This window comes from Phoca vitulina, unplaced genomic scaffold (assembly GCF_004348235.1).
Source record: "Phoca vitulina isolate PV1807 unplaced genomic scaffold, GSC_HSeal_1.0 scaffold26, whole genome shotgun sequence".
NCBI classification, from domain to species: domain Eukaryota; kingdom Metazoa; phylum Chordata; class Mammalia; order Carnivora; family Phocidae; genus Phoca; species Phoca vitulina.
Window position 1 is genome coordinate 4,881,045 of NW_022589729.1, and position 14,329 is coordinate 4,895,373.

Here is a 14,329-nt window from a genome sequence, read left to right on the forward strand (position 1 = left end):
TTTCCTCGGGACGCATGCCTGGGCCTGCGACCCAGCGGACGGCAAGACAGAAAAAAAAAAAAAAAAAAGAAAAAAAAGTCTGGAAAACCCAGAGGGGCGGCGCCGCCTCCTCGACGCTCCGCTGGCTACACTCGATCTCGTCATTTACACTCAGCTCCAGCTCCTTTCCTCCAGCGGTGGTGTTCCAGAAGCGCCGGGCTAGCTGTCCTCGGCTCGGCTGGGGCCTTGCGGGGTGGCGGGGCGGCTGCTGAGGGCGCGGGGACGGCGGGCGGCAGGCCAGGAGAGGGGACCCTGCGCGCCGGGCCGGAGACGCGGCCGCGGGGGTGTGGCGAGCGCACGGCGAGCCCCGCGACGCCCGGCCTAGTGGGCGCGCTCCCTGCCGCTTCTGGCCTGGACCCAGGCCGCCGCCTCTGAGCAGCCCTCCGCAGCGCCGCCTTCGTGCTCCCGGCCGAGCCCCGGGAAGCGGGCGGGGGACGGCGGGGGCGTGACCGGGGCGCAAATGCAAGCGAGTCAGAGGGCGCCGCGCCACTGCCGCGCGGGGTAGCACTAGGGCAGCCAGAGGGGCAGCGACATCTGCGGGCGGCCGGCCGGCCGACGCTTCCCGGCGGCGCGGAGCCGAGCGGGCGGCTCGAAGACGCGGGGCGCAGCTTGGCTGGGTGGGCCTCGCTTTCCGGGGACTGCCGGCCGGCTCGCCAGCTGCGCCCGTGCCCCGGCCCCGAGCGCGTGGCCGGTGCTCGCGGGCCGGTGCGGAAGCGACGCCCCTGGCTTCTCGCTCACGTCGGTCCCACCGCAGGCGGCTCGGCGACGTCTAGGGTTTGTCAAAGCACCTCGAGCGACGAGGAGAACCCGGTTTCCCCACCGGGGGACGGCGATTGTAGTTTCTTGCCTTTAGAAAGTTACTCCGACACTTTTGATCTTCCGTCCTGAGTAAGGAGGGAAAAGAAAGCGCGATCTGCCCCCGGGCTAGGGGCCGCAAGGGGATCCGGGCAAAGGGACAGAGCCAATTTTAAGCCCGAGCTGCGAGTCCGGCCCATTGACACTTCAGCCCCGGAAAGGGTTAACTGCATCCAGCCGGTTCGGTTTACATGTAAATAGAGAGCAGCTGCTCCGCGCGGGCCCCGGCTGGCCCTTTTAAGTTTTTGATTGGTTGCCAATGACATCACCGCCCGTGTTATAACGCTGAGGACCCGGAGCGGCGTCGGATAAACCCTCCTTAAAGAGACGAGGCCACGCCCCCGGCTCCTCCCCCCCGGCTGTCCATTGGCCGCGGGCCTCTGTGAGGTAGCGGTCAGCTTTCTCCTGATTCCTATTGGCCCAACGTGCCGTCGGTCGGCAGCCGGTCCGCCCCCTCAGAACCTTACATTTACAGTGTAGCAAAAGAGAAAGTAACTATGTTGCTGCTGGAGATCAATGAAGCCAAGTGAATGGGGGCTGAATGGGCGAATCCTTAGCTGAAGCGGAGCGCCAGATGGTCGAGGGCTACACTTATTTATGAAGTAAGTGGAAGTCACCGCGGCTACTCCTGAGAGCGTGGGAGTGTAAGGCGGTGTGAGTGTGAGTGTGTGTGTGTGTGTGTGTGTGATGCGATGCTCACGGGGAGCCACAGCAGGTGAGGTTAAAGGGTTCCGGCTGTTGGCTCACGCTGCCCTGTGCGTTTACTCTCTCTGCAGTCTACTTGGATTTGGGGAGAAGAAGAAAATGAGGTTTGTTGGGATGCTTTGCGGCAGTTTTAAATGCCAGGGGCTTGTTAGTGTGCTATGTTGCGAAGGGGGATAAGCGCCCAGGAGTGGGGAAGTAGCATTCTCTAACGACTTAATTTCTTTCCAGCCCCTGCCTAGAGGTGGAAGGACGACTAGCAAGGGAGCGGGGATAGCTTAGTGTTTCTCTGGGAGGTTTTCTGGGCCAGTCTGGATGCTTTCACGGGCAATATATACGTCCGACCCTCTGCTGCAGGGATGCAGATCTCTTTATACACTCCGGGCGTGTGTGTGTGTGTGTGTGTGTGTGTCTGTATGTGTGTATGTGTGAGCCGCGCACTCCGTGTGGAGGTGGGGGTCCCAGCCTGTGTCTCCGCGAACACGCTTATGCGTCCCTCGCAAAGGAAATGGGCTGTTGATCCTGGGACATACCCTACCTGGTAACACAATAGCAAAGACTTTCACCCCTTGGTCCAGCTGGGAAACAGTTATAGCTTCTGGAATAGTACTTGCTCTTCAAAAAAATACTACGCAAGGGAGGGAGGGAAGGGGTGAGAGGGAGGGAAGGGGTGGGAGGGAGGGAAGGGGTTGAATCCTTCTCTCCCATCCAAAGGTGGGTAAGAGAAACCTGAGTCCGTGGGGATCTGTGGACGTGTCCGGTGCGTGTCTCTGTGTGTGTGCGCGTGTGTGGATTCTGCCTTTGACACTTTGGCTCTGTGTCGGAGAATGGTGACGGTCCTGTGTAGACTGATGATAGATGACATTTTCCCAGACATCTCTTAAAGTTCGTTTAGGTGAGTGACTCTTGCATGGGGTTTGGTTTCTCTGAGCATGTCTAATAGAAGAGGAGCCAGCAGGGTCGGGTTGTAGAGTGCCCCTGTGCCTATGGGAAGGAAGGAACTGTTCCTTTGCACGCGTCCCCTCAGGAGACAGGAGATGGACCCACTGGGCAACACTTCGCTGCCCCCTTTAACAGGGACCGGCTAATTGGGAAGTCCTTTCTATGGAATTCATCCTCTTCAAGGGGCGGGGGTCTATCTGTGGGGGATTGAAATATTATACACAGGGGCTGCCTCCCATTGAGAGAAGCTCTCGGATGCACAGTCTGTGCCAACAGGGAACTGAAGGAGGGAGCAGAGTTGAAGTGGTCCTTTCCTTAAAGGCAGGAGTGTGGGGGGTAGGGGAGAAGGGGGGAGATGAGGTGGGCAGCAAAGGAGCAAAGGGTGATGGATCTGCCAGGGTTGGGGGTTACCGGATCTGGCTCCTTGGCCTGAGGCTTTGTTTCAGGACATTTCGTTTGTAACAAAAGGGAAAATGCAGATTAATTTATAAGAAGGAAACATGGGAGGTTTTAATATGACTATGTTGTGCTTTTCAAAGGAATGCAAAGCAAGAATAGCTCCTAGTTAAAGAGATTCACTTAGGGGGATACTTCCATTCTGATTTGCAGAAAGTTGCCATCCGCCCCTGATGTATATTTAGCTGCTGTATATTTCGGTGAGCCATGCCAGCGCTCATGGTCATTCTGTTGCCTTTGCAGTGGGTGAAGGAATTAAATGGAAAGAATGCAAGGGTGGACAAGTGGGTCTTTCTCAGATGGTTGCACTGTGCTTCTGCCCAGGAGATGAGGCCTAGAATAGATGCCTCTGAAGAGCCTTCCTTTCTGTCTTCAGCTTTTCTGATTCTTTGTGCTTGTACTTTCTCCGAGGCTGAACTTCCATGTAGGTCAATGAGAGGTTGTTCATCAACATTTGTGTAGACCATACATGGAACCTTAGACTTAGTCACCAAATAGGTGGGTGCCGTCAGGTCGACATCCTCTTCGAATCTATAAAAATGAGTTTCGGGCTTTGAGAGTGGCATGATAAAGGGCCCTTAGGACAGCTTCACTCAGAGGGATGCAAAGGCCTTTCCTAGGGTTTGGATCAGACTGCCTTTTGTGTCACGTGACTTTATTCTTTCTTTCCCCCTCCCCTTCTTTACAGACTGTCTTGAGTTCTTCTTCAATTGCCAGTTTTCAGCCTCCTCATGCCTCCATCTCCTTTAGACGACAGGGTAGTAGTGGCACTGTCTAGGCCCGTCCGACCTCAGGATCTCAACCTTTGTTTAGACTCTAGCTACCTTGGCTCTGCTGCCCCAGGCAGTAACAGCCACCCTCCTGTCATTGCCACCACCGTCGTATCCCTCAAGGCTGCGAATCTGACGTATATGCCCTCATCCAGCGGCTCTGCCCGCTCCCTGAATTGTGGATGCAGCAGCACTAGTTGCTGCACTGTGGCAACCTACGACAAGGACAATCAGGCCCAAACCCAAGCCATTGCCGCCGGCGCCACCACCACCGCCATCGGAACCTCTCCCGCCTGCCCTGCCAACCAGATGGTCAACAACAATGAGAACGCAGGCCCTTTAAGTCCGTCAGGTGGGGTGGGCAGCCCTGTGTCAGGGAACCCCAAGCAGCTAGCCAGCATCAGAATAATCTACCCCAATGACTTGGCGAAGAAGATGACCAGATGCAGCAAGAGTCACCTGCCGAGCCAGGGCCCTGTCATCATCGACTGCAGGCCCTTCATGGAGTACAACAAGAGTCACATCCAAGGAGCTGTCCATATTAACTGTGCCGATAAGATCAGCCGGCGGAGACTGCAGCAGGGCAAGATCACTGTCTTAGACTTGATTTCCTGTAGGGAAGGCAAGGACTCTTTCAAGAGGATCTTTTCCAAAGAAATTATAGTTTATGATGAGAATACCAATGAGCCGAGCCGAGTGATGCCCTCCCAGCCACTTCACATAGTCCTCGAGTCCCTGAAGAGAGAAGGCAAAGAACCTCTGGTGTTGAAAGGTAATGCCCCTGTTCCCCTCCCAAGCACGGTCCCGGTTAGCCTGGGTTCACTTTGGGTTTTGTCCTAGAAGTCCCAGCATTCTCCTTACCCTGGCTACACGAGACCAAAATAGACCTTCTTCTTCTTGTCTTCCCTTCTTTGCTCTTAACTATTTTGCTGTAGTGAGAAAAACCAGTCACACTGAACCAGAAGCCAGAAGACCCGGGTTCTAGTCTCCATGCAGCTTCTCATTCGCACTATGTGAGCATTTCACCTCTCTGAGACTATTCTCTCATCTTTTAGACGGGCTGTCTACCACCAGATGGTATCTCAAGTCCTAGCTGGTCTGGTGGCTCTATTCCAGTCAATAACCAGTTGGAAAGTTGTTGTCTCTCAGATTTAACCAAAGTGGATGGAGCGGAGGAAGCAGCAACTATGGTGAACCACAAGTAAGCCTTCAGGTTCCAGTGCTTTTTTATGGGAAATCTTCTTTCTCACCTCTGACCAGCTTGGCTTTTATATGGTTTATAAAGTGACCTTCAAGAAGGGCAGAGATCCTTACTGTAAGGCCCCCCCTCAAAAGCGTAAGTGTACTGACAACATCCATTCTTCTGCCAAAGCTCCAGGGGACAGAGACATTTTTATGAAATACCCCTCAACCCGTTGTTCTTTCTGGCCTCATCTGACAACCACTGGCATCATGGCTCCTCCCAAGATGGGGTGGTAGGTCACTTGGCCCCTTACACTGAATACAGAATAACTCTGATTTTAGTGTTGCTGAGCCCTGGCAGGAAGAATTAATTACCCACTGTTTTCTGAGCTCCTTCCACACAGTGTTGCTTAACACAGCAAGCGAGCCTTCGTCTCGTATCTATCTGACTCGCTCCTCTTTGCCCTCAGATATTGCCCATTTGGGGCACTACACACCACTCTTTCTCTTTGGTGTCTTCTGTCCTTTGACGGCAGTGAGAGATGGTCATCTTCTCTCTTTTCTTCTCTTGTTTCGAGCTAAGGTACACAGTTTGTGGGCCACATCACCACCAAGTCTCCTGAAGTGTGTTGACCAGAGGTATTGCTGTGTTCCTTCGAACACCTTGCATATTTAAACTGCAACAGGCCATTGGGATGAGCAAGTTAGTTGTTTTGTCTTCGTGTGACAGCTCTGCCATTCTCCTTCTTGTCTTCCCAGTGATGCATTCTGCCTTTTGTTAAGTAGCATTCTTGGAAATATAGTTGTGAATTACTTTGATAAGTTCCTCCCTCACCCTCCCCCCCATCCCATCCCCTCCTGATCTCCTTAGGCTCAACTGCCACAAAGGCACAACTTTTCTTAGGGTTGGTAGGCTCTGGTGGGAAGGAGAACATGATGGAGGTCATATCCAGAGAGTTTCAGCAGGGCCTGGGTATTTTTGTTGTGGTTGATGATTTTTCTTAGGGTTACAGATACATGCAGATTTCCTCTGTGTAGCTCTGTATTTTATTGTTTTCTGTTCTTGTTTGGTTGACTTTGAGTGATTCCCAGTAGGCTTACCCAGCTAGTGTTCTCTCACCGTGATCTTGGCTTGTTTTGTCTTTTTCGGATGAGAAAATACAATCCACAAATTTCTCATTTGTAATGGTTTGTGTTGGGGAGCCAAGAGGGAGGTAGCCCGTGGTCTGGCGGGTCACCTCTTTGCTCATGTAGAGTTGATGTTAGGAAAAAGCAGACCTTTTGTGTCTATATGATTTGAGGACAGGCATCAAACAATACAAATTAAGATGACCCTGGACTTGAACATGAGGGTGATTAGGTGGAATTGGAGATCTTACCCTCTCATTTGCAGCGGACATTGTTGTGTTTGGGGGTGGCCTGTCAATCGCTGGGAAATGAATCTCCTGGGTGCTACCGATGAAAGTGGGGTTCCTCCCCTGTGGATGCAGCTGAGAAGTCCGGGCAGCCTGGGCTTGTTCCTCAGTGTCAGTGAAGTAAGATTGCCTCAGTGGGGCGGGGCCGGACATGCTGCTGACCTCACCACTGGGCACCCCAGGCGGCTGCGGTGAGGGCTCGTCATTTTCAGGTTGGTGAGACACAGCGGCGGTTGACCTGGAAGACGCGCTGGTGGTAGAGGTTGGATTCTTTGTAGCTTTGGGGGCTTTTTCTTCAAATATCTGGGAATTTGATTGAAAATAGACAGTTTAGGAGCAAAAGGGTTGGTAATTTATTTATTATTGTCGTCATTATTATTTTGGTCTCTTTTGGGGGAATGGCTTAAAATGGGGACCAAGATGGGGAAAAAAAGGAGAGCGATCATAATTAGGACGTCCCTAGCTATGCTTCATCTGGGTATACCAAAGGTTAATACCATAGCACCATGGAGGTGAAGAATGGGGTGGGCATCTCTCAGAAGGCATGGCCAGCGACTTCTCCCAAGTTCTTGAGTGGATCAAGCAGACCATTCTGGTCTGGCTTCTCTGCTGAGGTTTATTATACTAATCCCCTCCCTGGGTGATGCAAGATTTTATTTTAGCAGAGTGGTAGTGGTACCATTTTGGAATGAGTGATTTTTTTTTTTTTTTTTTTTGCAGGGAAGCTATGGTGGTGAAGATAGTTAGAATCTAAGGTAGAAACTTTGAAGGCCTCATTAATTTATTTTCAGAGATTTCAGTACAATCTTGGGTAATTTATGGCTGGCCCAACTGATTCTCTGGTTTATGTTTGTAAACACCGGTTGCTACCCTCCCCTGTCCAAGTTTTATGTCCCCCCTGTTTCAGTGCCACGTTCTCCATTTTTGGTACTGCCTGTCAAGTAGAGCGGCTGCTCAGTTACCATTTTAGTAATGCTGTGTCAGGTTGGGAAGAAACTGATCAGAGGCGCAGAAGCCCCTGGGATTAAGTTACTGTTCTAATTTACAGTCCCCTCCCTGTTGTGACCTATGTCTAAATCCATGTTTTATTCTCCTCTTCCGAAGAATAAATGGCATCAGACCAGTGCTTCTACTCTTCCTGGTGAAAATGATCCAAATGCATAAATATTTAGGGATTTGCAAAGTCTTTGAGAGAATTACAGTCTGTTTTACCCCAAGTTGATTTTCAGTATGATTTCTAACCAAACTGAATAAGAAGGCTCGACAGTTCTGGGCCTCCCATAATGAGAGCTACCATCTTTGTTTTGATGTTTATAAGGTACCCTTTCTTTTCAGGAAAGCTGGATTCAGGAAAATAATTTATCATTTGCCTCTGTTGGAAAGGATAGTCTACTGCCACCTGCCTCCTCCTTAAAGACCTCTATGCCTTTAAAACTTTTATTATAAGAATTTTCAAACATATAGAAAAGTAGAAAAGAGTATAAAGAGCACCCGTATACCTACCACCCAGATTAAACAGTTGTTTATATTTGCCCTATTGGCTTTCTCTTCCTTTTTTGGTTGTTGAAATATTTTATAGTATAGACAACATTTTAATGTATTCAAATATGTTTCAGCTTTCAAGTTATTGTTTTAGAACTAATAAGGCTGCGGACATTTTATAGGATAGTACAGACACATTTTCACCCTAAACACTTCAGTATCGTGTGCCCCCTCTTGAGAGTTTTTCAAACTTCGATTTCCACTGTGACTAGCTAGCTCTCAGGTCTGTGGAGAAGCAGCTCTCCCTTGGAGTGGGAGGGCTCCGGGCATCTCCTCGGGGGGCTGTAGCCCGCCCCTTCCACATGGCTATGTCAGGGCCCGGACCTGTACTTGCTCCATGCACTGGGGGAGCAAAGACTGCTGACCCATTCAGTCCCCCCCACGGACCTGCTGCTGCACGGGCAGTGTTCATTGGGGAGCAGGAGAGGAGAGACAATCACTTCAGGAGGCTGATCCATACGGAAGATATGATAACACAGGGAGTTCGATTTTTATTTTTATTTTTATTTTATTTTTTTTTTTTAAAGATTTTATTTATTTATTTGACAGAGAGAGAGGTAGCGAGAGCAGGAACACAAGCAGGGGGAGTGGGAGAGGGAGAAGCAGGCCTCCCGCCGAGCAGGGAGCCCGATGTGGGACTCGATCCCAGGACCCTGGGATCATGACCTGAGCCGAAGGCAGACGCCTAACGACTGAGCCACCCAGGCGCCCGGGAGTTCGATTTTTAGACTATAAAACCTTCCATCCTAATTCCTGAGGAGTAAACCACACAGAGTGCACATTCTTCCATAATCACAAAGGATTCTGAAGTAACACTTACAGGCAGTATTGAGTTTGATGACAAAGGGAAAGGCTATGCTCAGTAATCGGAGACCCCGCGAAAATAGTCTATTTCTGCTTTGTTTGTCGTGGGGGAACAACAGCTTTCCTCTGGTCTTGCAGGATGTTATGAGGAACTTTTTTAAAGATATGTGAAATAAAGACATACCTCCTATAATCACAAACTTAGTGTTGTTATTCTGAGCCTCTGCTTAACATCCAAACATGCCGAACATTCGCCTTGTAGCAAATGGTGGGGAAATTCATGCAGGATTTTGGATCCAGTCTGTCTGATTCTAGTCTTGGTCCCCTCATACTAGCCATGTGCCCCTGGGCAAATTGCTTCATCCCTTACTTCCTTAATTTCCTCATTTATAAAAGAGGATGTAACAACAGCTATGTCACAGTGTTAGTCTAGGAATCGAATGATGTCACGGGCACAAAGTGCCTCGACCAGTTTTCATATGTGGTGAGCGCTCACTAAATGTAGCTTCATATTATTATTACCACTGGTTGAGCAGAAATGATGGCACCAGTAAAAAGGCAATCTGGGCTCCTCTTCCTAAGGAGTATAAGTAACAAGCTAGGTGTAGCAGTGTGTGTGTGTGTGTGTGTGTGTGTGTGTGTGTGTGTGTGTGTTGCCATGGCCTAAAAATAACTTGGTGACTGTTCCCTAATTTAAGTAGCATACGGTTGGAGTGCCAAGTAATTATAAAAACATGTTGGGTCAAGAGGCCAGAGTTATTTGGGCATATCCTAGAATTATTTATTTGTAGGGGAATTTGTAAAAATGTGATGGTAAGTCTGTCCAACTAGTGTCCCATAACTCAATAATGAAAGTAGAAAACTATTAAGCTTCGCTTTTTCTGGCCTCTCATCAGGCTGATTTATTTTTGGAATAAGGATTGTAGTCTGACTATAAAAGGGCAGGTAGAAGGAGGGGGGAGTGTGCTTCATTTTCAAAAGTTCTCGAAGCTTTGAGTTGTGATGAGATGGTGTGTGAAGGAAAAAGGAGGGAACCGTGGGAAGGGCTGCTCATTTCTGTAAGTGAGACCCGATCCTTTTCTCTGAACTGGTTCACAGTGGCCTGTACTCTGAGCTTTTGGATATACTATCCTGCTTCCTAATTAAAATGTAAGTGGAAAGAAGTAAGTGAGCTCTCTCCCCCATCCCTGTCCTTGTTTTATCTGTTCCTCATTCACTGTGTGCTCAGCAAAGTGGAGTTTAGCCCACTTACACTTGAATTCAAATCTAGGCTTTTCTATTGACCAACTGTAGGTGTCCTTGGGGAGCTCAGGTCACCTCCCAGAGCCCTACTTGTTTCTCCACTATAAAAGTGGGATAATTCAAACATCACAGGATGGACTGAGACAACGGAAATCAGGCGCCTGGTACATAGACAGCTCTCAATAAAGCAGCCACTGGGCCCTGTTCCCCTACCCCTGTGCCCTTTCAGATCCTCTTAGGTTGGACATTGATCAGCGGGGAGGATGGCAAGTTGTTCTAAGCATAGTACTATGGGAGCATGTTAATATCAACCACTTGTCTTTGCCAATTCAAATCAGTTAAGTTAACCATCTGGCTTGTCAAGGACAAGTTCAAGAAACTCCTTTCCTGGCAGCAGTAGATAATGATTTTAGATTAGAAAAAGGAGGGTAAGGGCAGGGAGGTTTGACAAAATCACGGGAGCAGAGAAACTCTGCAGAGCCTGTGGCACGCACCCTCAGAAGCCAGGAGTGAGCCTTTGACTGGAAGCCAAGGCAACGCTGCTTCCTTAGACTCAGTGTTGGCAGCACTCAGGCTCCCTGCCCCAGCCTGGGGGAGCAGTGTGGGCATAAAATGCGTCCGTTTGCAGTGCCTAGGCAATTGACTTCAAGTAGGTAGACAAGGATACACTCCACATTAGGGATAGAAATTCTGATCCCATGGGAGGTCTTCTCACGTTCTTTGAACTCAAGCATCCCAGTTTTTAGTATAGGAAGGAACTTTAGAGGCCCCCTCATCCCCAAAGTTGTCCCCGCAAAGTTGTCACTGGAATCCGCTGGGGTGATTTAAAACCTACGATGATCAATCCCCACCTCTGGAAATTCTGATTAAATTGGTCTGGGGGTAACAGCCTGTGCATTAAGAGTTTTAAAAGCTTCCCCGGTGATTCTGACGTGCAACAAAGTTTGAGAACCATTGATCTAATCCAGTTTTCTCATTATGCAGTTACTGAAATGGGCCTAGAGAGATTTAACTTGCCCAAGGTCACATGCATGATTAATTTTAGAGTCTCGGTCCTTAGTGCTAAAATAGGTCTTGCCAGGTTGATAGAGTGTGTGTGTGTGTGTGTGTGTGTGTGTGTGTGTGTTATTATCTAATGATAACAGTTATCTAATGTATAGCATACAAATATGAAATAATATATTTAATTAATCATTTTTAGTATTGATACCCTTTTTGTTGAATTTTGAGATTTCAGTCTAAAACTATAGGGACCTAAGTCTAAGCTCTTTTGAAACCAGCAGCTCATGGTCCTGATATTTGCCTGGGTCCCAGAAATTTAGGACAATTATTAACATCAATTTAAACTCATCTTCTGGGGAACTTAATGGTTTAAGAACGAGCTGGAAAACACGCATCAAAATGCACCCTTGTACCCAAGTATCTCAGGTTTCTAGGGACTCTTTGGTATGTTGGTCTCCATGGAGGTACGGCCTGTGGGTAGAGGAGATTCATTCATTTGTTCAACAAATACTACTGAATGCCTTCTGCATGCTGGTCCCTAGTTTTCAGGCTGGGGACTCTGCCCCCAGGACCCTTATAATCTAAATGCTAGAATGAGAGTAGATACAGACCAGGCCAGTATTCCAGATCTTTCTACCTTGGAGATCATGTACCTATATTTTTCATCCTCTTGTCCTATACAACCTTGTTCAGGGAGCCGTTCATCTTCAGGGGTGTCATTCTCCTGGGAAGTACATGTTTGTGAGGCATTTGGCCTTCCTTTCTTTTCCCCTTGCAAGATAAAGTCTGGCTTTTTCTAATAAGAACATCTTCATGGGCCAACAGAATTTCTTTCCAAAGACTTGATCCAAAGAGAAATGATTTTTTTTTAAAATTGTTGGTTTTTAATGGAAAAGGAATATACATTCTCTCTCTGCCTTAGAAGCTCAAGGCTGGCAGGCCCTCTCTGTGCATTAGAGTGGAACTTTGTAATTTGGACCTCACTAACTTTGGACATGTTGCTGATAGGAACACGGCTGGTGTTTATTTTTTCCTGCATGCTATTTATGAAAAGAGGGCATGCTAAGCAAACAAGCATTGTCCATGATATTTCAAAGACAAGGTTTTCGCCTGCTCAGGAAAAAGAAAAAAAAAGGTTTGCAAGTACAATTAAAAACCATTCCAGGAGACAGGGACGGGATAAAAACACAAGTCTGTCGTCTCAAAGCCTGTGTTATTTCCCCTGAACCATGTGGGTCCCTCTTGGGCAAAGTTCCATTGGCTACATTTGCATATACTATCTATTCTGCTATACTCATATTGTATAACCTTACTAATTCAGAAAAATTGGAGGGAAGAGAAAGTGATGAGTATGAATCACAGCCTGAATTTTACCGTACATTTATTTTTTTATTTTTTTATTTATTTTTTTAATGATTTTATTTATTTATTTGACAGAGGGAGACACAACGAGAGAGGGAACACAAGCAAGGGGGAGTGGGAGAGGGAGAAGCGGGCCTCCCGCTGAGCAGGGAGCCCGATGTGGGGCTCAATCCCAGGAACCTGGGATCATGACCTGAGCGGAAGGCAGACGCTTAACCGACTGAGCCACCCAGGCGCCCCCCGTACATTTAGAAATACATCTTTTATTTGACGTTGATGTGTATTTTCTAATTATGAAGTCTTTGACTCTGAGATGTTTTCATCCATAAGCCAAGAGGAAGATAGAGTAACATCCTTTTTTTTTTTTTTTTTTTTTTTTTTAGTTTATGCCTGTTTCATCTATTATTACTTAAAAGGTGTGGGGACATATATATACATACACACATATATATACATACATATATACATTCCACTCCTCTACCCCAGCAAGACCCCTATTTTATGTGTAACTGGAAGGAAAAGGAACCTTGAGCCTCTGCTCTTGGATCAGGAAATGAGCGATGCAGCCCGTACTTTCATGGAAGATAAAGGCTGTTACCCCTAGCCCTGCCTCTGGCAAAGTGGAAGATCACCAACAGGAAGCAAAGGGTTTGTGGATTCATCAAACTATCTGTATTGCCTTTAAGGTTTTACTTTCAGTGAAGGCCTCGAGATCTTATTTTCACCTTCTAAGACTCGAATTTCATGGAAAACAAAACAAGGCCAAACTTCCTTGGGGCTCCACCAAAGGGTTTCATTTTCTTTGTCTCGCCACCCAGATGGGACCCCCGTTGGGCATCTGTTGCCCAGTTTCTCAACCAGGTAAATAGATAAAACTACCTGATCCAGGGGTTGTGCCCGGCTGGTGCCCCCTTTGAGGCGTATAAACCTCTTGGGTTATGAGTGAGCTCAGCCGATCTTAGCTGGTGTCTGCAGGTGACGGGCAGTCAGCACTTTCTGGCAGAGCGTCGCTCTCCAGTTTCCTTTACAGTTATTCTATGGAAGGAATCATCCCACATAGTTTGAAGCACGGCCCCAAGGTCCACAACCACTGGGCTAAGCATTACCAGCTGTTGCTACTGGCAAGTGAAAAGAAAACCAAGAGGGGGGAGTGGCGGGAGGGGCAGTAGAATAGAAGGAGCAGAACAGGGGGAGGGGGGAGGATCCCCTGGGGGGCACAGTGACAGGACCTTCCTGGTCCTGGACTTCAGTCCTGGGTTCTAATGTTCAAGACAGTGCATTATTGTCATTAGCTACTGTAGTGTCTGCTTCCTTCTTAAAATAATAAGTCTAGACACAGACTTCTAAGTGGGGTGGGGGGGGCTTCCTTGGAGGGATAGGGGGCATTTTCTTGGGTCTTGTATTTCTAGTCTTATTAAAATAGCATATTATTATGATAAGACTTTATAAGAAGGGTTTTATGGTTCTCATGAAGTGATAATTTAATCTGACAGCAGAACACTATTTAATCACATATAACTGCTCTGGGTCTGGCCAACCTATCATCCCTGAAATTTAAAAAATTATTTCCCAGATAGTTTGGGAAGTTGGGCATCGGGCAGTCATATCTGTGTCTTATTTTGTTCTCAGCGCAGCTTCGTGAGAGATGTTGTAGATCCGTGGTTTTACAGATGCAGAGTTTGAGGAACAGATTCAGCATTTTCTCCCATGTTATTAACTAGTGAGTTGGTAAACAAGAATGGAACCCCGGTTCTTAGGATGTTGAGGCCTAGGTTCCTTCCAAGCTGGCTGCATGCTTATTGATGAGTGAGCTATAGATCTCATTCCTTATGGTTGCTTTAACTGTGCTTTATCTCTGAGGTGCCCTAAGTTATATTACTCCCCCTCCCCTCTGTTTTCTTGTATACCCTCAATTTAATGGCACCGCTAAGAAAATTGGCCCACTCTGTGTTCTCAGAGAAGAGCTGTCTTCCCTGTGACCTTGCTCTGAATTATATCTCAGCTTTTGGCAACTTC

At 47.9% G+C, this 14,329-nt stretch overlaps 1 protein-coding gene across 1 annotated transcript in view; it reads left to right on the forward strand.

The window, feature by feature from the left end:
* Positions 1-1,287: 1,287 nt before the first annotated feature.
* Positions 1,288-14,329, forward strand: part of DUSP10 (dual specificity phosphatase 10) — a 39,231-nt gene continuing 26,189 nt past the window's right edge. Inside the window, exons 1-2 of the mRNA XM_032422243.1 lie at positions 1,288-1,496; positions 3,683-4,536. Of these exons, the coding sequence (XP_032278134.1) occupies positions 3,726-4,536 (811 nt within the window). The 5' untranslated portion in view covers positions 1,288-1,496; positions 3,683-3,725. The remainder of the gene's footprint in view (positions 1,497-3,682; positions 4,537-14,329) is intronic.